This window comes from Triturus cristatus, chromosome 2_1 (genome assembly GCF_964204655.1).
Source record: "Triturus cristatus chromosome 2_1, aTriCri1.1, whole genome shotgun sequence".
NCBI lineage: Eukaryota > Metazoa > Chordata > Amphibia > Caudata > Salamandridae > Triturus > Triturus cristatus.
The window spans coordinates 207,444,019-207,469,194 of record NC_140581.1 but is presented as its reverse complement, the minus strand read 5'-3'; the positions used below and the strand labels follow the sequence as shown (position 1 = coordinate 207,469,194).

At 46.1% G+C, this 25,176-nt stretch overlaps 1 protein-coding gene across 3 annotated transcripts in view; it reads left to right on the top strand.

Annotated features, from left to right (window-relative positions):
- MBD2 (methyl-CpG binding domain protein 2) overlaps positions 1 to 25,176 on the top strand; it is a 276,168-nt gene that overhangs the window by 222,696 nt on the left and 28,296 nt on the right. For 2 of the 3 annotated variants that reach the window (XM_085629929.1, XM_085629916.1), the window contains one exon: positions 24,346 to 24,453. The exons of the other annotated variant lie outside the window; for it this stretch is intronic. In XM_085629929.1, coding sequence (XP_085486055.1) covers positions 24,346 to 24,453 — 108 coding nt within the window. The remainder of the gene's footprint in view (positions 1 to 24,345; positions 24,454 to 25,176) is intronic. 3 annotated transcript variants of the gene reach the window in all.

Below are 25,176 nucleotides of genomic sequence, written 5' to 3'. Positions count from 1 at the left end.
TGCGAGATACCAACATGAAGATTGCAAAGCTTTCACAGAGTTTATGCCCAGAACACAGAGTAAGGGAGAAGCAAAGGCAGAAACACTATGCTATGCAAGTACAGAAGGAAACTCAGTCGCTGAGAGACCTTTGATTGTCTAGCAAGGAGTAGGACAACATCACCAAAGGAGCCAAGGCAGAGGGCTCGAAATTTGAAAAGGAAATTGACGTTGAGTGGGAGCACATAAACTGATAAAAGCGGCTGCAGGTAACACAAAAACGCAGAGTACCCAAAGACTGCCTCAGTGCCAAAATTCTCGCCTATAGAAGGCAAGCCAAGGTGGAAGGAACCACTCTGGTCCCAAACCAAGGACACCGCAGGCGGATGAACCTCAGAAAATGCAACGGCGTCCAAGGACGACAGAAGTCGTGAGTAAACTAAGAAAGTGGGCAGCTAAAGCACCTGCAGCTGAGACCTTGATGCCGGAAGAGATCGGCATCAACACAACACCAAAGCATTATTTAGATTGAGCAGAAGAAAAGACCACTTGAGGCCGAAATGGCTGCAGTCCTTAAGAAAAAGGATTTTAACATCTGTCATAAGATTTCCGTATCCCATCAAAACCTTCAACAGAACACGCACAAGAGGAGAGAGACCCAGGGGAATTGGAGCCTCAAATGTCATCGATGAGGACACCCAGAGTCTCAAGGTCTGTTTCTGGAAATCGAAGGATCAGAGTTTTTCAAGGCATAATGGTAGGACCTCAATGCTGAATCCACTGCGGAGGAAATAGACACAAACCTGTTGAGGCCTTCGCTTCCGGGCAACATCTCCATGTACAACCACGTAACAAAGAGAGCATCATACAAATACGGGGTCCAGTTGGAGGAGGATAAATCTCAGACATATTTTAAACTGGAGAAATTGAGACGCTGAGGAAGGGAAGAACATTGCTAACACTTGTCTAAAATCTGCACTGGACGTTGGGTACACTGCAAACAGACAGATGATGGCAGGGACAAACCTGAGAAGGCACGCCTGACTGAGTTTCGGGCTTCAAGAATGAAGTCTAGGCCAATATTCTTAACACCTTCAACGGGAAGCACCTGTTAGGAAGCACAGTGGATGACAGTGCAACAACCTAAGAAAGACCACGACAAAGCGAAATCAGTGGGAGCCCTACGTTTTAGAGGGGAACTGAAAAGAGGAACTACACCCACGGGAAGACCGGTGGGAAGAGGGTGCCACAACACACCAAGGCTTTCAAAGCACAAGACACATGCAGAAACCCAGAAATAATTGCAATGCCAAGCTCTACAGAGGCAGTCCTTGCACAGATGAGTGGTGCAGCTGCATTAATGAGCAAGGGACTTAAAAAGTCAGAGCTCCCAACCACACACACCTGTGGGTGGGAGAATAGGAACCTTCCTTTAGGACTCAGGACTGGAGGGAGGTCACGTCAGGCAAATGGATTGTCCACATCATCCAACACGCCTATCGCATAGAACTGGTTAAACACCCATGAGACGAGTATCAAAGAAAAATGCCCACACAAAAGAAGAAAATAACGTAATACAACTGGAATTGAGAAAATGATTACAGAGAGAGTACCCCTGAAGTAAACCAACCAGGAAAACTACTCCACATACTCCCTGGTACCAATACCAGACATTTCACAGGCTGAAATTCTCTAAAAACACAGAAAAATCATTGCCCACGCCAGAATAAGAGAAACTCTTCCTGGGAGCAAGAATCAACACAGTACAAGTAAGAGCGTACCCTTGCAAAAAGAGCACACTGGTGATAATGCAAAAGCTCGTCAATACCAGAAGGGTCAGTCTCTTGACAGGACTCTGGGGACGTTGTTGGGAATGATGGCTACCTGCATTCCACTAATATCATTTGCGAGGTAACACATTCAACCGATCCAGGAATGGGTCCAGGGCAAATGGTCACTAGCAACAGGAAGTTGGGAAGATATAGTGGCTGTCACACAGAGTTTAGGAGAAATAACTTAAGGGAACAGGGAAAATGTAACAAAAGGAAGATCTCTCATGCTACCAACTCCATCACAGCCATCACTACGGATGCCTCATATATGGGATGAGGAGCTCATATGGGGAAGCTCAAGATCAGAGGTGTCTGGAAACCAAAAGAGGTACAAAAGGGGGTGGTGATGGTCGGAGCATCAGAACCAATCAAACACTCACACCCAGGCAATAGATCTGGGTTTGATCCATCACCGTTCTTTAGCCCACTCTGTCACCCCAGTTCAGACATGGCCATATGCAAATCAGTCTGACCCTGTGCCTCATGGGAACAGTCCAGCCCGAACTGCCAAGCCATGCCTTCCCTGGACCGGAAACAAGCTTCCTAGGACCGGTTTCTGGCATTTCAGCCGTCTTCAGCCAGGCTTGCTTGAATCCAGTGGCAAAGTGAGCAAGGGACTCACGTCTGAGCATACCCTGCCAACTTATGGCGAACAAAGCGGTACAAAAGGGGGTGGTGATGGTCGGAGCATCAGAACCAATCAAACACTCACACCCAGGCAATAGATCTGGGTTTGATCCATCACCGTTCTTTAGCCCACTCTGTCACCCCAGTTCAGACATGGCCATATGCAAATCAGTCTGACCCTGTGCCTCATGGGAACAGTCCAGCCCGAACTGCCAAGCCATGCCTTCCCTGGACCGGAAACAAGCTTCCTAGGACCGGTTTCTGGCATTTCAGCCGTCTTCAGCCAGGCTTGCTTGAATCCAGTGGCAAAGTGAGCAAGGGACTCACGTCTGAGCATACCCTGCCAACTTATGGCGAACAAAGCGGTACAAAAGGGGGTGGTGATGGTCGGAGCATCAGAACCAATCAAACACTCACACCCAGGCAATAGATCTGGGTTTGATCCATCACCGTTCTTTAGCCCACTCTGTCACCCCAGTTCAGACATGGCCATATGCAAATCAGTCTGACCCTGTGCCTCATGGGAACAGTCCAGCCCGAACTGCCAAGCCATGCCTTCCCTGGACCGGAAACAAGCTTCCTAGGACCGGTTTCTGGCATTTCAGCCGTCTTCAGCCAGGCTTGCTTGAATCCAGTGGCAAAGTGAGCAAGGGACTCACGTCTGAGCATACCCTGCCAACTTATGGCGAACAAAGCGGTACAAAAGGGGGTGGTGATGGTCGGAGCATCAGAACCAATCAAACACTCACACCCAGGCAATAGATCTGGGTTTGATCCATCACCGTTCTTTAGCCCACTCTGTCACCCCAGTTCAGACATGGCCATATGCAAATCAGTCTGACCCTGTGCCTCATGGGAACAGGTTCTGAGCTGGGATGGTGCAGTGAGCTAAAAAACGGTGATGGATTAAAACCATGATCTCTTGACTTGGTAAGAGTATTCTGCATCATTCAGAAACTCTGTCCATCACCACCCCCTTTTTCCCAAATCGATTTTATCCACACTCAGTGTGGGAGGGTATGCTCAGACGTGAGTCCCTTGCTCATTGCACCATCAGGATTCAGGCAAGCCGGGCCGATGAAGGCTGTGATGCCAGAAACTGGTCCCCGGAAGCTTGTTCCCTTCCCAGTATAAGAATTGGCTTGGTAGTTTTGTTTGCCCTGTTCCCATCATGCACTGGGACAGGTACAGACTAATTTGCATGTAGCCAGGTTCTGAGCTGGGATGGTGCAGTGAGCTAAAAAACGGTGATGGATTAAAACCATGATCTCTTGACTTGGTAAGAGTATTCTGCATCATTCAGAAACTCTGTCCATCACCACCCCCTTTTTCCCAAATCGATTTTATCCACACTCAGTGTGGGAGGGTATGCTCAGACGTGAGTCCCTTGCTCATTGCACCATCAGGATTCAGGCAAGCCGGGCCGATGAAGGCTGTGATGCCAGAAACTGGTCCCCGGAAGCTTGTTCCCTTCCCAGTATAAGAATTGGCTTGGTAGTTTTGTTTGCCCTGTTCCCATCATGCACTGGGACAGGTACAGACTAATTTGCATGTAGCCAGGTTCTGAGCTGGGATGGTGCAGTGAGCTAAAAAACGGTGATGGATTAAAACCATGATCTCTTGACTTGGTAAGAGTATTCTGCATCATTCAGAAACTCTGTCCATCACCACCCCCTTTTTCCCAAATCGATTTTATCCACACTCAGTGTGGGAGGGTATGCTCAGACGTGAGTCCCTTGCTCATTGCACCATCAGGATTCAGGCAAGCCGGGCCGATGAAGGCTGTGATGCCAGAAACTGGTCCCCGGAAGCTTGTTCCCTTCCCAGTATAAGAATTGGCTTGGTAGTTTTGTTTGCCCTGTTCCCATCATGCACTGGGACAGGTACAGACTAATTTGCATGTAGCCAGGTTCTGAGCTGGGATGGTGCAGTGAGCTAAAAAACGGTGATGGATTAAAACCATGATCTCTTGACTTGGTAAGAGTATTCTGCATCATTCAGAAACTCTGTCCATCACCACCCCCTTTTTCCCAAATCGATTTTATCCACACTCAGTGTGGGAGGGTATGCTCAGACGTGAGTCCCTTGCTCATTGCACCATCAGGATTCAGGCAAGCCGGGCCGATGAAGGCTGTGATGCCAGAAACTGGTCCCCGGAAGCTTGTTCCCTTCCCAGTATAAGAATTGGCTTGGTAGTTTTGTTTGCCCTGTTCCCATCATGCACTGGGACAGGTACAGACTAATTTGCATGTAGCCAGGTTCTGAGCTGGGATGGTGCAGTGAGCTAAAAAACGGTGATGGATTAAAACCATGATCTCTTGACTTGGTAAGAGTATTCTGCATCATTCAGAAACTCTGTCCATCACCACCCCCTTTTTCCCAAATCGATTTTATCCACACTCAGTGTGGGAGGGTATGCTCAGACGTGAGTCCCTTGCTCATTGCACCATCAGGATTCAGGCAAGCCGGGCCGATGAAGGCTGTGATGCCAGAAACTGGTCCCCGGAAGCTTGTTCCCTTCCCAGTATAAGAATTGGCTTGGTAGTTTTGTTTGCCCTGTTCCCATCATGCACTGGGACAGGTACAGACTAATTTGCATGTAGCCAGGTTCTGAGCTGGGATGGTGCAGTGAGCTAAAAAACGGTGATGGATTAAAACCATGATCTCTTGACTTGGTAAGAGTATTCTGCATCATTCAGAAACTCTGTCCATCACCACCCCCTTTTTCCCAAATCGATTTTATCCACACTCAGTGTGGGAGGGTATGCTCAGACGTGAGTCCCTTGCTCATTGCACCATCAGGATTCAGGCAAGCCGGGCCGATGAAGGCTGTGATGCCAGAAACTGGTCCCCGGAAGCTTGTTCCCTTCCCAGTATAAGAATTGGCTTGGTAGTTTTGTTTGCCCTGTTCCCATCATGCACTGGGACAGGTACAGACTAATTTGCATGTAGCCAGGTTCTGAGCTGGGATGGTGCAGTGAGCTAAAAAACGGTGATGGATTAAAACCATGATCTCTTGACTTGGTAAGAGTATTCTGCATCATTCAGAAACTCTGTCCATCACCACCCCCTTTTTCCCAAATCGATTTTATCCACACTCAGTGTGGGAGGGTATGCTCAGACGTGAGTCCCTTGCTCATTGCACCATCAGGATTCAGGCAAGCCGGGCCGATGAAGGCTGTGATGCCAGAAACTGGCCCCCGGAAGCTTGTTCCCTTCCCAGTATAAGAATTGGCTTGGTAGTTTTGTTTGCCCTGTTCCCATCATGCACTGGGACAGGTACAGACTAATTTGCATGTAGCCAGGTTCTGAGCTGGGATGGTGCAGTGAGCTAAAAAACGGTGATGGATTAAAACCATGATCTCTTGACTTGGTAAGAGTATTCTGCATCATTCAGAAACTCTGTCCATCACCACCCCCTTTTTCCCAAATCGATTTTATCCACACTCAGTGTGGGAGGGTATGCTCAGACGTGAGTCCCTTGCTCATTGCACCATCAGGATTCAGGCAAGCCGGGCCGATGAAGGCTGTGATGCCAGAAACTGGTCCCCGGAAGCTTGTTCCCTTCCCAGTATAAGAATTGGCTTGGTAGTTTTGTTTGCCCTGTTCCCATCATGCACTGGGACAGGTACAGACTAATTTGCATGTAGCCAGGTTCTGAGCTGGGATGGTGCAGTGAGCTAAAAAACGGTGATGGATTAAAACCATGATCTCTTGACTTGGTAAGAGTATTCTGCATCATTCAGAAACTCTGTCCATCACCACCCCCTTTTTCCCAAATCGATTTTATCCACACTCAGTGTGGGAGGGTATGCTCAGACGTGAGTCCCTTGCTCATTGCACCATCAGGATTCAGGCAAGCCGGGCCGATGAAGGCTGTGATGCCAGAAACTGGTCCCCGGAAGCTTGTTCCCTTCCCAGTATAAGAATTGGCTTGGTAGTTTTGTTTGCCCTGTTCCCATCATGCACTGGGACAGGTACAGACTAATTTGCATGTAGCCAGGTTCTGAGCTGGGATGGTGCAGTGAGCTAAAAAACGGTGATGGATTAAAACCATGATCTCTTGACTTGGTAAGAGTATTCTGCATCATTCAGAAACTCTGTCCATCACCACCCCCTTTTTCCCAAATCGATTTTATCCACACTCAGTGTGGGAGGGTATGCTCAGACGTGAGTCCCTTGCTCATTGCACCATCAGGATTCAGGCAAGCCGGGCCGATGAAGGCTGTGATGCCAGAAACTGGTCCCCGGAAGCTTGTTCCCTTCCCAGTATAAGAATTGGCTTGGTAGTTTTGTTTGCCCTGTTCCCATCATGCACTGGGACAGGTACAGACTAATTTGCATGTAGCCAGGTTCTGAGCTGGGATGGTGCAGTGAGCTAAAAAACGGTGATGGATTAAAACCATGATCTCTTGACTTGGTAAGAGTATTCTGCATCATTCAGAAACTCTGTCCATCACCACCCCCTTTTTCCCAAATCGATTTTATCCACACTCAGTGTGGGAGGGTATGCTCAGACGTGAGTCCCTTGCTCATTGCACCATCAGGATTCAGGCAAGCCGGGCCGATGAAGGCTGTGATGCCAGAAACTGGTCCCCGGAAGCTTGTTCCCTTCCCAGTATAAGAATTGGCTTGGTAGTTTTGTTTGCCCTGTTCCCATCATGCACTGGGACAGGTACAGACTAATTTGCATGTAGCCAGGTTCTGAGCTGGGATGGTGCAGTGAGCTAAAAAACGGTGATGGATTAAAACCATGATCTCTTGACTTGGTAAGAGTATTCTGCATCATTCAGAAACTCTGTCCATCACCACCCCCTTTTTCCCAAATCGATTTTATCCACACTCAGTGTGGGAGGGTATGCTCAGACGTGAGTCCCTTGCTCATTGCACCATCAGGATTCAGGCAAGCCGGGCCGATGAAGGCTGTGATGCCAGAAACTGGTCCCCGGAAGCTTGTTCCCTTCCCAGTATAAGAATTGGCTTGGTAGTTTTGTTTGCCCTGTTCCCATCATGCACTGGGACAGGTACAGACTAATTTGCATGTAGCCAGGTTCTGAGCTGGGATGGTGCAGTGAGCTAAAAAACGGTGATGGATTAAAACCATGATCTCTTGACTTGGTAAGAGTATTCTGCATCATTCAGAAACTCTGTCCATCACCACCCCCTTTTTCCCAAATCGATTTTATCCACACTCAGTGTGGGAGGGTATGCTCAGACGTGAGTCCCTTGCTCATTGCACCATCAGGATTCAGGCAAGCCGGGCCGATGAAGGCTGTGATGCCAGAAACTGGTCCCCGGAAGCTTGTTCCCTTCCCAGTATAAGAATTGGCTTGGTAGTTTTGTTTGCCCTGTTCCCATCATGCACTGGGACAGGTACAGACTAATTTGCATGTAGCCAGGTTCTGAGCTGGGATGGTGCAGTGAGCTAAAAAACGGTGATGGATTAAAACCATGATCTCTTGACTTGGTAAGAGTATTCTGCATCATTCAGAAACTCTGTCCATCACCACCCCCTTTTTCCCAAATCGATTTTATCCACACTCAGTGTGGGAGGGTATGCTCAGACGTGAGTCCCTTGCTCATTGCACCATCAGGATTCAGGCAAGCCGGGCCGATGAAGGCTGTGATGCCAGAAACTGGTCCCCGGAAGCTTGTTCCCTTCCCAGTATAAGAATTGGCTTGGTAGTTTTGTTTGCCCTGTTCCCATCATGCACTGGGACAGGTACAGACTAATTTGCATGTAGCCAGGTTCTGAGCTGGGATGGTGCAGTGAGCTAAAAAACGGTGATGGATTAAAACCATGATCTCTTGACTTGGTAAGAGTATTCTGCATCATTCAGAAACTCTGTCCATCACCACCCCCTTTTTCCCAAATCGATTTTATCCACACTCAGTGTGGGAGGGTATGCTCAGACGTGAGTCCCTTGCTCATTGCACCATCAGGATTCAGGCAAGCCGGGCCGATGAAGGCTGTGATGCCAGAAACTGGTCCCCGGAAGCTTGTTCCCTTCCCAGTATAAGAATTGGCTTGGTAGTTTTGTTTGCCCTGTTCCCATCATGCACTGGGACAGGTACAGACTAATTTGCATGTAGCCAGGTTCTGAGCTGGGATGGTGCAGTGAGCTAAAAAACGGTGATGGATTAAAACCATGATCTCTTGACTTGGTAAGAGTATTCTGCATCATTCAGAAACTCTGTCCATCACCACCCCCTTTTTCCCAAATCGATTTTATCCACACTCAGTGTGGGAGGGTATGCTCAGACGTGAGTCCCTTGCTCATTGCACCATCAGGATTCAGGCAAGCCGGGCCGATGAAGGCTGTGATGCCAGAAACTGGCCCCCGGAAGCTTGTTCCCTTCCCAGTATAAGAATTGGCTTGGTAGTTTTGTTTGCCCTGTTCCCATCATGCACTGGGACAGGTACAGACTAATTTGCATGTAGCCAGGTTCTGAGCTGGGATGGTGCAGTGAGCTAAAAAACGGTGATGGATTAAAACCATGATCTCTTGACTTGGTAAGAGTATTCTGCATCATTCAGAAACTCTGTCCATCACCACCCCCTTTTTCCCAAATCGATTTTATCCACACTCAGTGTGGGAGGGTATGCTCAGACGTGAGTCCCTTGCTCATTGCACCATCAGGATTCAGGCAAGCCGGGCCGATGAAGGCTGTGATGCCAGAAACTGGTCCCCGGAAGCTTGTTCCCTTCCCAGTATAAGAATTGGCTTGGTAGTTTTGTTTGCCCTGTTCCCATCATGCACTGGGACAGGTACAGACTAATTTGCATGTAGCCAGGTTCTGAGCTGGGATGGTGCAGTGAGCTAAAAAACGGTGATGGATTAAAACCATGATCTCTTGACTTGGTAAGAGTATTCTGCATCATTCAGAAACTCTGTCCATCACCACCCCCTTTTTCCCAAATCGATTTTATCCACACTCAGTGTGGGAGGGTATGCTCAGACGTGAGTCCCTTGCTCATTGCACCATCAGGATTCAGGCAAGCCGGGCCGATGAAGGCTGTGATGCCAGAAACTGGTCCCCGGAAGCTTGTTCCCTTCCCAGTATAAGAATTGGCTTGGTAGTTTTGTTTGCCCTGTTCCCATCATGCACTGGGACAGGTACAGACTAATTTGCATGTAGCCAGGTTCTGAGCTGGGATGGTGCAGTGAGCTAAAAAACGGTGATGGATTAAAACCATGATCTCTTGACTTGGTAAGAGTATTCTGCATCATTCAGAAACTCTGTCCATCACCACCCCCTTTTTCCCAAATCGATTTTATCCACACTCAGTGTGGGAGGGTATGCTCAGACGTGAGTCCCTTGCTCATTGCACCATCAGGATTCAGGCAAGCCGGGCCGATGAAGGCTGTGATGCCAGAAACTGGTCCCCGGAAGCTTGTTCCCTTCCCAGTATAAGAATTGGCTTGGTAGTTTTGTTTGCCCTGTTCCCATCATGCACTGGGACAGGTACAGACTAATTTGCATGTAGCCAGGTTCTGAGCTGGGATGGTGCAGTGAGCTAAAAAACGGTGATGGATTAAAACCATGATCTCTTGACTTGGTAAGAGTATTCTGCATCATTCAGAAACTCTGTCCATCACCACCCCCTTTTTCCCAAATCGATTTTATCCACACTCAGTGTGGGAGGGTATGCTCAGACGTGAGTCCCTTGCTCATTGCACCATCAGGATTCAGGCAAGCCGGGCCGATGAAGGCTGTGATGCCAGAAACTGGTCCCCGGAAGCTTGTTCCCTTCCCAGTATAAGAATTGGCTTGGTAGTTTTGTTTGCCCTGTTCCCATCATGCACTGGGACAGGTACAGACTAATTTGCATGTAGCCAGGTTCTGAGCTGGGATGGTGCAGTGAGCTAAAAAACGGTGATGGATTAAAACCATGATCTCTTGACTTGGTAAGAGTATTCTGCATCATTCAGAAACTCTGTCCATCACCACCCCCTTTTTCCCAAATCGATTTTATCCACACTCAGTGTGGGAGGGTATGCTCAGACGTGAGTCCCTTGCTCATTGCACCATCAGGATTCAGGCAAGCCGGGCCGATGAAGGCTGTGATGCCAGAAACTGGTCCCCGGAAGCTTGTTCCCTTCCCAGTATAAGAATTGGCTTGGTAGTTTTGTTTGCCCTGTTCCCATCATGCACTGGGACAGGTACAGACTAATTTGCATGTAGCCAGGTTCTGAGCTGGGATGGTGCAGTGAGCTAAAAAACGGTGATGGATTAAAACCATGATCTCTTGACTTGGTAAGAGTATTCTGCATCATTCAGAAACTCTGTCCATCACCACCCCCTTTTTCCCAAATCGATTTTATCCACACTCAGTGTGGGAGGGTATGCTCAGACGTGAGTCCCTTGCTCATTGCACCATCAGGATTCAGGCAAGCCGGGCCGATGAAGGCTGTGATGCCAGAAACTGGTCCCCGGAAGCTTGTTCCCTTCCCAGTATAAGAATTGGCTTGGTAGTTTTGTTTGCCCTGTTCCCATCATGCACTGGGACAGGTACAGACTAATTTGCATGTAGCCAGGTTCTGAGCTGGGATGGTGCAGTGAGCTAAAAAACGGTGATGGATTAAAACCATGATCTCTTGACTTGGTAAGAGTATTCTGCATCATTCAGAAACTCTGTCCATCACCACCCCCTTTTTCCCAAATCGATTTTATCCACACTCAGTGTGGGAGGGTATGCTCAGACGTGAGTCCCTTGCTCATTGCACCATCAGGATTCAGGCAAGCCGGGCCGATGAAGGCTGTGATGCCAGAAACTGGTCCCCGGAAGCTTGTTCCCTTCCCAGTATAAGAATTGGCTTGGTAGTTTTGTTTGCCCTGTTCCCATCATGCACTGGGACAGGTACAGACTAATTTGCATGTAGCCAGGTTCTGAGCTGGGATGGTGCAGTGAGCTAAAAAACGGTGATGGATTAAAACCATGATCTCTTGACTTGGTAAGAGTATTCTGCATCATTCAGAAACTCTGTCCATCACCACCCCCTTTTTCCCAAATCGATTTTATCCACACTCAGTGTGGGAGGGTATGCTCAGACGTGAGTCCCTTGCTCATTGCACCATCAGGATTCAGGCAAGCCGGGCCGATGAAGGCTGTGATGCCAGAAACTGGTCCCCGGAAGCTTGTTCCCTTCCCAGTATAAGAATTGGCTTGGTAGTTTTGTTTGCCCTGTTCCCATCATGCACTGGGACAGGTACAGACTAATTTGCATGTAGCCAGGTTCTGAGCTGGGATGGTGCAGTGAGCTAAAAAACGGTGATGGATTAAAACCATGATCTCTTGACTTGGTAAGAGTATTCTGCATCATTCAGAAACTCTGTCCATCACCACCCCCTTTTTCCCAAATGGAAACCAAAAGAGGCGGAACCACAAAAATCTACTGGACCCAAGAACAGTGTTCCTAACTTTAACAACCTTTCAGAAACAGTTGTGAGGCAAATCATTACAGGTTCAAATGGACAACACAACAACAATGTAATACTTCATCAAGCAAGGGAGGACAAAATCATTGCGCCCTATTGGAAGAGGTGTGGCGACGCGGCCAGGGCAACTGACGCTGGACTCTAGGGCTCACGGTTCGATCCCCGGCTGCTGGCCAGCCCAGCAACATGTGACTCTGGGCAATAGCTAGCTTAATCTTCCCGATGGCCCCCAGCGCCGGGATGCCTTCGGGTAGCTGGTCGCTCTTTACAAATACTGGATTTACATCTATCGAAGCTAGTGCAGGAGATATGCTATCCAGAGACCGATAACTATAACAACAACACATGTACCAGGGTAAAACCATATAGAAGCAGACAAGCATCCACCTCACAACAGTGGGAGCTGAATCTAGCAGTGATCAAGAAAGTGTTTGAAAATTGTTAGGACATCAGAGATAGACCTTTTCGCGACTGCAGAAAAAGCAAGATGCCAGTTCTTCGCATCCAGGCGCCCTCACTGCCACTCCCTAGGGAATTTGCTGTTGATAGGCTAATCGGCGAAATGTGTTTACTTATTTCCCCAATTCCAATGTTAATAGTGATCAACAAATGCAGGCTATCGCAAGTGAAGCCAATTCTCATCCCCCCACGCCCCCAAGTGGGCAAGATAAACCTGGTTCTCATATGTGATAGAGATGGTACAAAACAATGTACAGAGACTATCAGCGTCCCAAGACCTGCTCTTCATGCAGTAAGTGAAGGCTCTCCACCCAGAACCAAACACACTAAATCTAGCAGCATGGCTCCTGAAGACATCGCGTTTGAACATCTGGGACAAGAGAAAGCAATGGCGTTCCTCAGGGGATACAAGAAGACCGATAACCAGGAAATGCTGTACAGCCAAATAAGAGATTGTCTCCATGTGGTGTCATAGATCTGGCCTTCTTCAGGATAGGACAGGAGTCATCGGATACCTTACTCCTCTGCTAGACTGCAATCTAACCTATGCATCATTAAGGGAACTTCTAGCGGCGATCGTGGCCTACATAAGGGTAAAACATATGAAGAAGCTTCTTCACTACCCCAGTGAAAGATTTCTGGAAGAGGCATAAAGGATAGGCCCACCAAGGATTGCACCAACGCTTACATGGGACCTAAACATGGTACTGACCCACCCGATAAAAGAACCATTTGAACCACTCCACAGGGCCACCATAAAATCCATCATGCTTCAAACCGTGTTTCTAATTGCAGTGACATCTCACTGCATAGTAAGCTAACTGCAAGCCTTCCCCATACCGGAGCCATACATGCAAATACTCAAGGATAGGGTAGTCATGAGAACCAACCCACGCTTCATGCCAAAGGTCATATCCCACCTCCACATCAGACAATTCATATACCGAGGTTTTTCCAAGAGCCAATTACTCTGGTTGAAGGGCACTGCATACACTGGATGCCTGCAGGGTCCTAATGTATTATATGGAGAGAACAAAGCCAATCATGAAGGGGAAGCAACTCTGTATCATTTGCGGACAATAATAAAGGAAAACCGGTCACCAAGAACACCTTTGCAAGGTTGATCATTCGGACAATTCAAATGTGTCACAAAAGAGCTGACATACAGCTAGCGATGAAACCAAAAACACATTTGGCAAGAAAGAGGTAGCTGCAATAGCATTCCTGGCAAACATTCCTCTTAACAACATATATATGCCAGCTACATGGTTGTGCGTACACACATTCTCAAAACACTATTGCATCGACATACAGGTGAACAGAGAAGCACAAGTGGGGCAGAGAGTATTGAAGCATTTGTTTACAAGCTCAACCTCCTCTCCAACCCAGCAACCACAGCGAAGAAACCACTATGAAATCAATGCACAGCATGTGAATCCAGAAAAGATTCACACTGTAAAACAAAACGGTTACTTACCTGCAGGAGTAGTTTTGCAGCTTAAAGAATTTTCTGGATTCACATTTAACCCACCCATCTTCCCAGGAAGTGAGGCGAGATAAAGTAAACCAGGGACATAAAGGTAAAGTCAGGAGGAAGCCGCAAGAATGGATAAACAATCAGCAGGGAAAAAAAAATCTAAAGATAACAACCACGTGTGAAAAATTCGTAGAGCGAGGCTGGACTAAATACCAAATGGTGAGGACCGTCTATGCCCAACAAAAATAAAGAGAAAAGAGACTTCTGTACAAAAGAGGAGTTCCAGACCCAACCACTAGGTGGCAGAATAATGCACGGCATGAGAATCCAGCAAAATCTTCAAGCTACAGAACTACTCATACAGGCAAATAACCATTTTGTTATAAACTTTGCCAGTGCCCCAAGAAGGCCTGTCTCCCTAATGAAAGACTGACAAAGACTAACAAAATTAGGTAGTGAATTAGCGGACAATGCTCCAATGATTCCTGTCCCTTTCCCACAAGATGTATGGTAGCCGTATGCCTCTTATCGTATATGCTTGTATGGGAATTTAGGCTACATGCCCCCTCTTTAAGTGAAGCACCACAAGACACACACTGTTGAAGTAGAAAAGTCCTTTGCATGGTGATGAATGTGTACCCCTGACCTGATTGACCGACCTTCGTTGATATCTGGACCCTTGGTAATGAGTATTGGTCATGAGCAAACATGGATCATGCTTGTGTACTATGACCTCAGCCTATCTCATGGATTGCTGTCTGCTTAGACCGGGAGTGGTGCCCAAAACTGTTGCCCTCAGGAGGTGTAAGTCTATTGCCTGCACTTCCAGTTAAGTAGCACGAGTGCGGTGATGGCAGCATACAGTGTTATTAGTGATCAGTAGAGTGAATGGGTCTGGGATGGCCTGTATCACCAGAATGGTGCCTCCTGGCCCACTAAATATAATTGTTCCACTGCTGAGTACTTAACTCAACCCTTGAGACCCTCACGGGTGAGTAGTGCGCTTTACACATATTCTGATTGATTGGCAAGCATTGGGTTCTATGCAGCGCAAGAGGTACATGTACCTGAGTGATGGTACAGTGCAGGAGAAACAGTATGAGAGATTGCATGTGCGTGCGAGGAAGTAGCTGTGCTTGATAGATGGTACCAGTGCAGGAGGGCTAGTGTGAGCAGTTGCGTGTGCCTGCAGTAAAGTACATCACATAGGGGATAGCACGTGATGTGAAGACACTGGGTTCCATTTTGGGAGAGCCAGGCCTTGCAGGAGGAGCAGGGCGAGGTGTAGGTTTGCACCGGGCAGAATTGTGCATTTCTGCTTTTATGAGAACTGGGTTTGGCACACATGGACCTAAGGATGAGCCAGGCTCTTCGGTGCACTGCAATGGGAACTCTGATTCTGAAAAGAGGTCACTGGTCAAAAGGGCCTGGGTACATCTGAGGAAGGAAATCGGGCTTATTAGTGAATCCTAACGAGTAGGGCTGGGCCCTTTGGTAAGCTTTTGAAGCGCGTATCACCGAGTCTGTGATCTGGGTGTGAACCTCTAGTCCCTCCTGTGGCCTGTGTTAAAGGCTATCAAGATTAGAAAATTACTGTCCTGCTGTGATAGTTTGCTCTGGAAGGTGGAGAACAACAAAGGAGTTGGCACTTAAAAGTGAGCAACCCCCAGAACACAAATGCAGAGGCATAACCGCAAGTATCTGGAAATGTATTATAGAAAGGGGAGTTTGAGATTACAAGTCATCAAACTGAAACTGTGCATCAGCGTGGAGAAGCCTCACACAAGCTCTGCCAGTTGTGACCAGGACCAGGTTCTGCAGGTCTGCCAGTCTCTCATACTGTATGAAAGGACATCACCTAGGAGGATCAAGAACACTCACCTTGATCCACTAGCTTCAGCTTCTGCCTGACCCACGGTCAGTGTACCCTGTGAAGTGAAGGAGATCGTTTGGAGGGAATGAGGTGCAGTGAAGTGGGGACCCTGCTGCGTGGATCCTGAGAGCCAAATGTCAGCTTCTGCTCTGCTGGGACCGCCACACTGATGAGGCGTTGGACCGTGTGCCAAAGCCCTCCCCCCCCCCCCCCCCCTTACCAGGTGGAGGCCGCAGTGAAGAATAGGGGTTACCATCCCTGGTACTGCGCTGTGAGAGGCGGAGTGTGGCCATTGCCCAATACAGCACCGTAACCCGCAGGTGCGGGCCACAGTGTAAAAGAAGCCTCACATGTATGTGCTGCAGCGATCCTAACTGTGTGTCTGGAGGAAGTAGCGTGCAGCAGAGAAAACACCATGGCACGAGTGTAAGAGCAATGACTCAAACTCTCCCATTCAGGAGCATCGAAGGTTTACCCCCGGATTCTAGGAGAGACTATCCGCATCAGAGAAGTGCCAAGGACAGGGGCCACCACAAGAGCAGCTTCACATTGTCTGGACATCATCTGGTGGCCAAGGGGTGCCCCTGGACTCTAAACTGCCACTCCGTGAGAGCGGGCAAGACTGTCAAGACAGCCCACGGGCCCTGGGGCAACTTCTCCTGAATTAACCCACTCCAGTGTGGGGAGTTTGGGACCTAGCCACAGAGCACCATAACTTTTGAAACTCCTAACCTATTAGCGAAACCTAGCTTGGATGTCGCAACACATAAATGGGGCATAACCTTCACACATATATGGGAAAGTGGAATGGGAAACTGAACTGGTAACACTAGTGGTCTTGCCTCAAGAACTCTGTGTGTATTGTTTGCAGTGCGTTTTATTTTACTTTGTTAGTTGATATATACTTATTTTTACAGAAAACCAGTATCCTTTATTATTGTTGCTGCATGTATTTGGAGTTGAGTCTGTGGTTGCCTTACACATACTTCCTCTCCGAGAAGCTTTAGACTGCTCGACCAGCACTACTACCGAGAGACTAGTGCTAGAGGGTTACTTGGCCCAGTTGCTCAGAGTCCATAGGGTCCTGGGACATCAGAAGTAAAAGGTCTCCACCACCACAGTTGGAGCCCAGTAGCCCCTGCTTGCCCTGTCGCCCTTCATGGAGCCACCTTAATGGCACCATCTTCCTGCCTCAGCACAAGTCGTTTACAGGCTATAACCTTTAGTGTGCATATTGTGATGTGTAGAGGGGAAAGGGAGAAAGGGTGCACATGTAACTTGAAACTTTCTTTCCAAGTCCAAAAAGACTCTCTGAAGGCCAGATGATAATAGATCATAACCCATTTCAAATGTACAGGATGAACTGGATATTGCCATCTCTGTGAAACTAGCCAGGTCTTGTTAAAGCAGATTGCCATACTAAAAGCAAGTGCAAATGACCAGGCAACAAAGGCCTGTCTTAGTTTGTCGTTTCAATAGAATTTGTAAAAAAGAAATCCGTAAAATAGAACCCAAACTCAATTCACATGAAAGCAAAACTATGCAGTAAGTCTTAGACTTAAGTTCTCACACTACAAAATGAAAACCTGAATAAATGAAATCATCAGTGAAACAAGAGATAATTGTGAAAACATTTACAGTCCAATCCAGAATGTCAGTGTGAGTGTTTGGTGCTCCACAAATGGTACTTCAGATAATGATCGCTCCCTGGCCATTTGTGAATGCCAACAGGTAAATGATGAGAGAAAAGGCAAAGCAGATGGACTAGAGATGCTAAGTTGTTAAAGTTTATAAAACGCCTGGCAATACAGCAAAAGTCATTATAGAGATGAAAAGAGAGGACTAGCTACCATATTCACAACTGGGTTTTAATGCTGTTGCTGACAGAGGAGCAGGAAATAAATAGGAATAGGCTCATGGCTGACGAGGAGGTGGGGTACAAAGGGGTGGATTTATACAAGGTGACAAGGTAGTACAGAAAACTGTGTATACAACATTGCGTTATTTTTTAATGACTTCCATTTTTCTGGCTGGTATGAACAATAATATGGTAAGTAAAAAGACTGGTTTGGTTGAACTTCATTGACTGTATTGTAGAGGTTTATGATCTTATTACCCGATGTGGACCTAGCCTACTTCCACCGCTTGTCGGTGCACATGTTCATGATGCTGTAAGCTTAAGCTCGGACTACTAGAAATCTCTCCATGATGCGTTGCTTAACTCCCAGTCCCTCATAAAGCAGAAATCGAAACACACAACTTGTTTCTTGCATTCTTTCTGAACTGTTTATTCATAACTAAAACTCGGGCCAGAGATGACTCTGGTCCCGATATGGGGGACCCTGTTCCGCTAGGCCACACTATCTCCAAACTCGACTGCCAGGGCCACAGGGGAGGTGGGCTGGCCATTATAGCACATGATGGACTCTGTTGCATCTTAGACTCTGGTGTCATGTATACAGAGGATTGTATGGGGGTTGCCTTTTTCAGGCTCAAATCTCCACTAATCACCACTAATCACACCTTCTCTGGTCTCCAGGTGTACTGCTGTTCTGACACATGGGCAGTTTTTAGAGGCCTGGTGTCAGACCTAGGAACCATATCTGGTGCACAATCACGTTACCATTTTAAGGGAATTTAATTTTCATCTTAACGATCCCTTATGTAAAAACCCTACCTCCCTCCTTGAATTAATGTCACTCCTTGGTTTATCCAAGGGGCGGGGATGAGGGGGTTGTCCTCCCCATACCCATACTGTGGGTCACACTCCCAGTGGTATTTTTACCAACTATGAGGATTTGAATATCGACTGTATTTACCCCCTTAGCTGGGCTGACCATCAGGCTATCACATTTATCCTCTATGTTGGGGGCGAGCCTGGCTTCATCCAAACCCATCACTTGCAGAAATATGAGCACAATTACACCTGACAGGCTGGAACAGGCACTCAACCACTCCAAAGCTAGGCAGGTCCACTCCGAAGGCTATTCCGCATAAGGCTTCCAAGTCTGGGTCACCACTGCTCTAAATAGCATAGCCCCTTTTAAGGTCAAATTGTCACTAGAAGTAAATCGTCCGCGCCATGGTTATCTAAAGAACTTGAGTACCTTGGACAGGAATGTCGCAGACGAGATCGAAAATGGAAGTCTACTCCAAGCCCTGGGGAAAAAGAGAAGCAGAAGACCCCCTTACAGTGTTACAAATGTGCCATCAAATTGACCAAAGCGTCTTTCTTTACAGAGAAAATTTGTGGTGCAAACAGCTCCTGCAAACTACTTTTTGGAGTAGTAAATGAATTGTCCAGCCCTCTATTCCAGGGCATGCTGCATCCATCCCAAGACTTCTGTGACTGAGTTGCACTATATTGCCAGGACAAAATTTTGAATATTTATTCGGATTTTAATTTAACTATGGAAAGTGAGTTCCTTCCCAAAATCGCCACCTTGTGGCCTCAGCCTAATCATCTCACTGAATTTCCCCTCATTGCCTTGCAGCAAACCAAAGACTTATTGTTGAGTGTTAAATTTGGATCTCCATCTGATTCTTATTTACCTAAAATTCAACTGGTCCCAGATACAATCGCTGTCTTTTGTTTGTTTACCCTCACGCTGCATTCCGAAATCTTTCCCAACTTCTGGAAGGAAGCCGGTGTTACTCCTCTTGTTGAAAAACCCAATGCAGATCCTGAAGATCTGAAAAACCTCTGCCCCATTTCCCCGCTACCAGCACGGCCAAGATACATGAAAAGTTTGTTAACTAGGAATTGGTTACATATATTGAGACGATATTCTTGACCCCTCGCAATGGTTTCAGGAGTGACCACAGTACAGATTCTGCTCTGCTCTTATTGTGGCTGTAGACTGCATCTGCTGCCAGGTTGATCAGGGTGGGGTGGCCATTCTGTTGATGCTTGATGTCTACAGCATTCGACACATTCTCACCGTTAAGGATGATCCAGCGTCTGCAACAAGTCTGTATCAGTGGGTCCACACTAAAGCTCCTCCACTCTTTCCTTACCAAAAGAGTACAAATTGTCAACTGCGGGGGTTTCAAGGTGGAACCCTGTACCCTTTTTAGGTGCCCCAAGCCTTGTCCTGTAGTGTGCCTTTTTTTTTAATGTGTATGTTACCCCGCTGGCTATAATGGTGCGCTCTTCGGGTTCCAGGTGCTGCCATAAGCAGATGACACCCAGCTCATTGTGTCTGTCTCTAACAACCTGACATCTATTGCCAAGAAGTTCAATCATTGTATGTCCAGCATTAGTAGGTGGATGAAAGATAATTCCGTAACAGTAAATGCTGACGAGTTATTGGTGTTTGGCACTCAGGAGTCCATTTGGTCCAGCGTCTGGTGGCCGGTGGATTGTAGACCTCTTCCCACGCTGGAAAGTCAGCCAAAAACCTGGGTGTCTTATTTAATAATTCCTTGAGCTATGATACTCTGGTCAGACGCACTACTAGCACCTGTTTCCTCATCATCAGGACCTTGAGAAAGATCTTCCCCTATAGTCCTGTGGAACTGCGTCAATCAATCATCATAGCACTTGTCACCTCTCAATTGGACTTTTAAAATTCACTGTACCTCAACATTCATGCTTCCAGCCTGAACAAACTTCAAGTCGTTTAGAACGCGGCTGCCCGACTTATGCTTAACATCCCTAGGTGCCTCTTGGTCAGAGATGGGATTTGTTCCCTTCAGTGGCTTACAATCAGAACAAGCATTTGCAATGCAATAGGTCTCGCATTTACTAGAGTTTGAGCTATTGGCATTGTAAATGACAATGCCTTTTATTTACTTGTTGATTTTTAAAACATAAATAAAATGCATTATTATTTACAATGCCAATAGCTTAAACTCTCACAAATGCGAGACCTATTGCGTTGCAAATGCTTGTTTAAACGACTTTCTGGTCCTGCAGGCACGATGTGCAGCGCGCAATGCGCGCTTTTACTTTCAAATGGGGCTGCCCACACCATCTGCGTCTTAACGTCCACTCTGCCACCTTACATTGTACTGTTCTTTCATGTCATCTTAAAGATAATTACTATTTTATATATCACGCAAAGTAATTCTTTAATGTCATTAAATAATCGTACATGATTCACCGTTTATGATACATGAGAAAGGTTGTTTTTTTCCATACAGTGATTTGTGTTTCACTCGCAGGCCCCGTGGGCTCTAGCATCCACAGGGACTCCTCTAAGCTCTGACTCCAGTGCATGTAGACAGCGTGAACTTTCACCCAGCACAGCCCAGAGATGGGCCTTTCACACAGTGCAGCTCATGCTGAGTGCGCCTGTCACTCAGATCCTGCAGGTTACACCAGCGCGCAATGGTCGGGGCTCTGCAGTAACTTAAAACAAAATGGGAAGATGGCGCAGAGCATGTTCGGCCGAAGTCCAACAGCCCCGTTTCCCACATGCATCGTTGTACAGCTGCTAGCTGAAGGAGCGTGGGTGGCGTTTTAAAAATGACATGCATTGTAACGTTTTGCTTTTCATTTCCAATTAGTCTCATAAAGGCATCAACTCCCGTTTTAGAATGAGCTAACAGTGCTGACTGTTTATTAGCACAATCAACGTGTAGAGTCTGCTGAAACACCGAGATAAAACCCTCCTTCTGCACATGTGGGTGAAATGTGTGTCCAGTTTTCGGAGCACTTCTGAAGACATTATTTTCACCTGTCAACACTGCACTCAATCCTGTTGGCTCCCGCGTCAGACCGCAGAGCTATCCCTGAGCTGATAGTGTCACTCAGCAGACTATAACCACTGCACTAATCTTAAATGTTCAGGGCCCAGACAGCAGAGCTACCAACCAGGGAACATGACTCTTGTAGGCGCAGGCCTCAAGTAGCAGAGCAGCCCTGTGCTTGTTGTTAAAGCTACGTAGCGCGATGAGTAGTTTTCATCCACAGAGGCGTGGCCAGGGTGCCTTGACCAAAACACAAGATAGGAAAATGGTCCCTTTCCAAGAAGCTCTTATCGGGGGTACGATGGCCCTCCTCACAACCCTGGCCTAACTGATGGAGTACTGATAGCTAACCCTTGTGCCTTTTCTGTTCAAGCTGATGTTTACTGCATGTGGCCAGATCACATTCTGCCCGATCGTGCGAACACACACCACTCCCCCGGTTCTTGCACGTTTCACGAGTCCCGGCTCCAATCCAAAGCTATTGTTATACATCCTTGTACTACTCGTGTCGCTATAATACACACGCGTGTAGAGGGTAAAATAGGAGTGTGTGCTGGAACAAAACATTCAGCAGTAAAATGAGTTGGACGGGCAGGTTAATGTCCAACATGTAATTGTGGTGAACGTGCCTGGTTAGATGTTAATTCGCTCGCTCACCTGTTAATACACGCCAGCGTGTGTTGGGTAAAATTAACAAACATGTAGGGGAAATGCAGGCATGTTTATTTTCAAGAAAATACATGCTAACCTGCATGTGCAGGCTGATGTGTTAAATCTGTTATCCTTTTGTGAAAAGTAAAATGATCTTCACGTCATGTATGTTCTCTCCAATTCACATGTGTATTGGAGACTAGAGAACATACATGTGTGTGTTGGCTGATCGAGATATGTACTTGTACATCTGTGTGCCCGGTTATTTGGGCATGTCTGCTAATATGCAAGTGTGTTTACTGGGAATACAGCTGTATGTGCTAAAATAATAATATATGCCTGTGCGTGCGAGGCAATGAGGTACGAGTGTGATGGAAGTGTGGCCAGAGCTGCCGACCTTGGAGCTCAATGCCTTGCAGTTTGCAAGGAGATGAGTAGAGAGGAAAGACCACCCTCGTAGTTTTTGGGAAAGAATTCCGTGGTGGCATACAATAGAGAATTAAAGTAATGCTGCAAAATGTACTCAGGATTAAAATAAAGACAAAAACAACGCTCTCAAAAAACGCTTAGATCCTTAGTATTGACATTCATGTGATTAACTAATGTGGAACAAGCGGCCGTGCGGCCGCGAAAGTGAAAGTGATCGTGATCGCGATCAAACATCAAAGCGGCCGTGAAAGTGAAAGCAAATGGTGTGCAGGCTGCCAAATGGTGCGCGCGCCCGGCGCACATGCACTGTATTTGGAGGCCTGAAAGCACTCGTTTGCACTTCCAGATCCCCCATTTACAAAAGCTCTCGCGAGAGCAGTGCTAAAGCGCTGGCTCAGGCGAGACCTAAAAAGGATTATCTTCAAGGCTCTCTTTTTGGTTTTTCTAGCCCTGCATCAGAAAGGTTCCAGCCAACCTAATTCTCTCTTCCACTGGTACACCCCTAGTAGGCTTCTCAGATCCTCCTTCTGTAAGAAGGTGTTGGTTCCCAGATTCCATCAGGCCAGTTGGGGAGGCCGCTCCATCTCGGTGGCTGCTGTCAAACTGTGGAATACTCTGCCTACCCTCATCTTGGAAGCTGACTCACTTGCTGTAGTCTAAATAAAAAAAGTTCTGAAAACATGGCTTTTCTCCTCCCAACTGCTTCAGGGTATCTTCCAACAGCGCTTTGACACCTCCGGGTATAGTGCACTCTATAAATTCTTTTCATTTCATTTGAAAAAATATAGTTTGTAGAGATCACTCTATCACGAGTTCTAGCATTGATTTTACTTATTGCTGTGTTTGTGAGACAAGGAGCTCGGTCATCGTACACTTGTCGAACTGAACGGTCATGTTGTCTCTTTTCTTAAGTCCGTTCCGTTTTTTTCTATGAAACCTGAAATAAGTTGTCTGCTACTACTAGCATGTTCTACTTGTCATAAATTGACAAAAAATATATTTTTTTATGCTGGTGAGGTTTGGTGAAGCTCTGAATTTAACTGGCAAAGTTTGCTAAGTTTCCAGTTTAAGTTCAACATGGTTTGAACAATGTTTACTATGAATCGCTCAATAATTTTCATTTACATTGTAAGACCATATTTACTCTAGTTTAACCTAGACAATATGGAAAAGGTATGCATATTATGTCTCTGCAGGTTTACCTTAATCAGAATTTTTCTATACACAATGGCAAATGACAGCAGAATTGTTCTGTGGAAGTCTACATTTTGCAATATCGATTGTATCAAGATTAATGTTTAATTCAAATGTGGGAAAACTGTAAAACTTTTCAGTAGCACGAAGGTGTCTACTAAGTTAAACAAATATTGCAAGAAAAGACGTTGCACACTGTTAGTTATGAATTGATGTATATTGTCAACATTATGTGAGCAAGTGGTTTATATGATCTATTTGAAAGAAAAGGAGCCTACTGAGTTCGTATCATAGCAGTGCATAACCTGTTGGGGACCTTGCTCCGAGCTACTTTTAGAAACCCATAGTTGACAAATAGTAATTGGTTTTGAGGGCAATAGCATGACTTCTAAATGAAAGCTATGTTTCATGTTGTGTATTTTATTTTTTGCAAAGGTTTTGTCTTTCCAATATTGTTTTTTGTGTGACTTTAGATTAGACTCTGAATTTACCTTAGGAGTGATATTGGTAGATAAATAACACCGCAATGTGTGCAGTAAATCACTTTATAAGTAAAGAAAGTACGGGGGTTCATATTTTTCATATACAATTGTGGTAATTTTTTGTTTCCAAAAGGGTGACATTTACTGCTATTGCCCAAAATAAAACCATTAACTATTTGTTTTTATTAAACTCTTCTATTTTGTCAGCCGTGACTTCAACAGCAATGTGCCAAGCTCATTCGGATCTTTGCCAAAACCGATTCTTAAATCTCAACAACCTAAACTTGGTTGCAAAACAGGATACGTGAATCTGAGGTATTAAGTTTAAAATAATTTTGACAAACCACATTTTCATTCATGCAGTTGCAGCAGGCGAGATTGATCGTTCTCCATCTAAGGGTGTATAGTTTGCTTAGGGTTTACCCTGACGTGACATAGTTTGTTAAAGTTATTTTCCATGTTAGTCAATTTGGCTTTGTATCCGATTCCTGATTGAAAGCTTAATACTGGATATTAAAGTAAATTGTGCAAAAGTGAAGAAAGTTTTTACTGTTTGCACGTCAAATGCCGTCTGCTGCAATTAAATGAAAGACCATGTCAGAAGGTTTTTTTTTTCATTTGCCTGATTTCCTTACTTTTGGGAAGTTTTCATTGTAACAAAAAAGTAAGCCAATTTGAGGTCTCATTGAAATTTACGTATGGTTAGTGAGTCTTAGACTTACAACTTGCGGCAAACGCTGGGAGACAGTTGTCCATTTCATCATATTAATTTGATTTTCGTTGACTCTTACGCAATTGTTTACATTTTACATAATTTTAGTTTTTGTGATAAATCTAGAATTATCAAAAGTGATAAAATGCATTTTGGCAGTTTCAACAGTTGGCAGTGCTGACAGAATGTTTGTATTTGGAATGCCTGAATTCTAGTCAACTGATTTGGTCAGCATGCAAATGGGGGTAAAAAAGGCAACTTGCAACCGTAAATTCAATGTTTATTTATAGATTAATCATTTGTTGAATTTTACAGCTAAAAAGTGT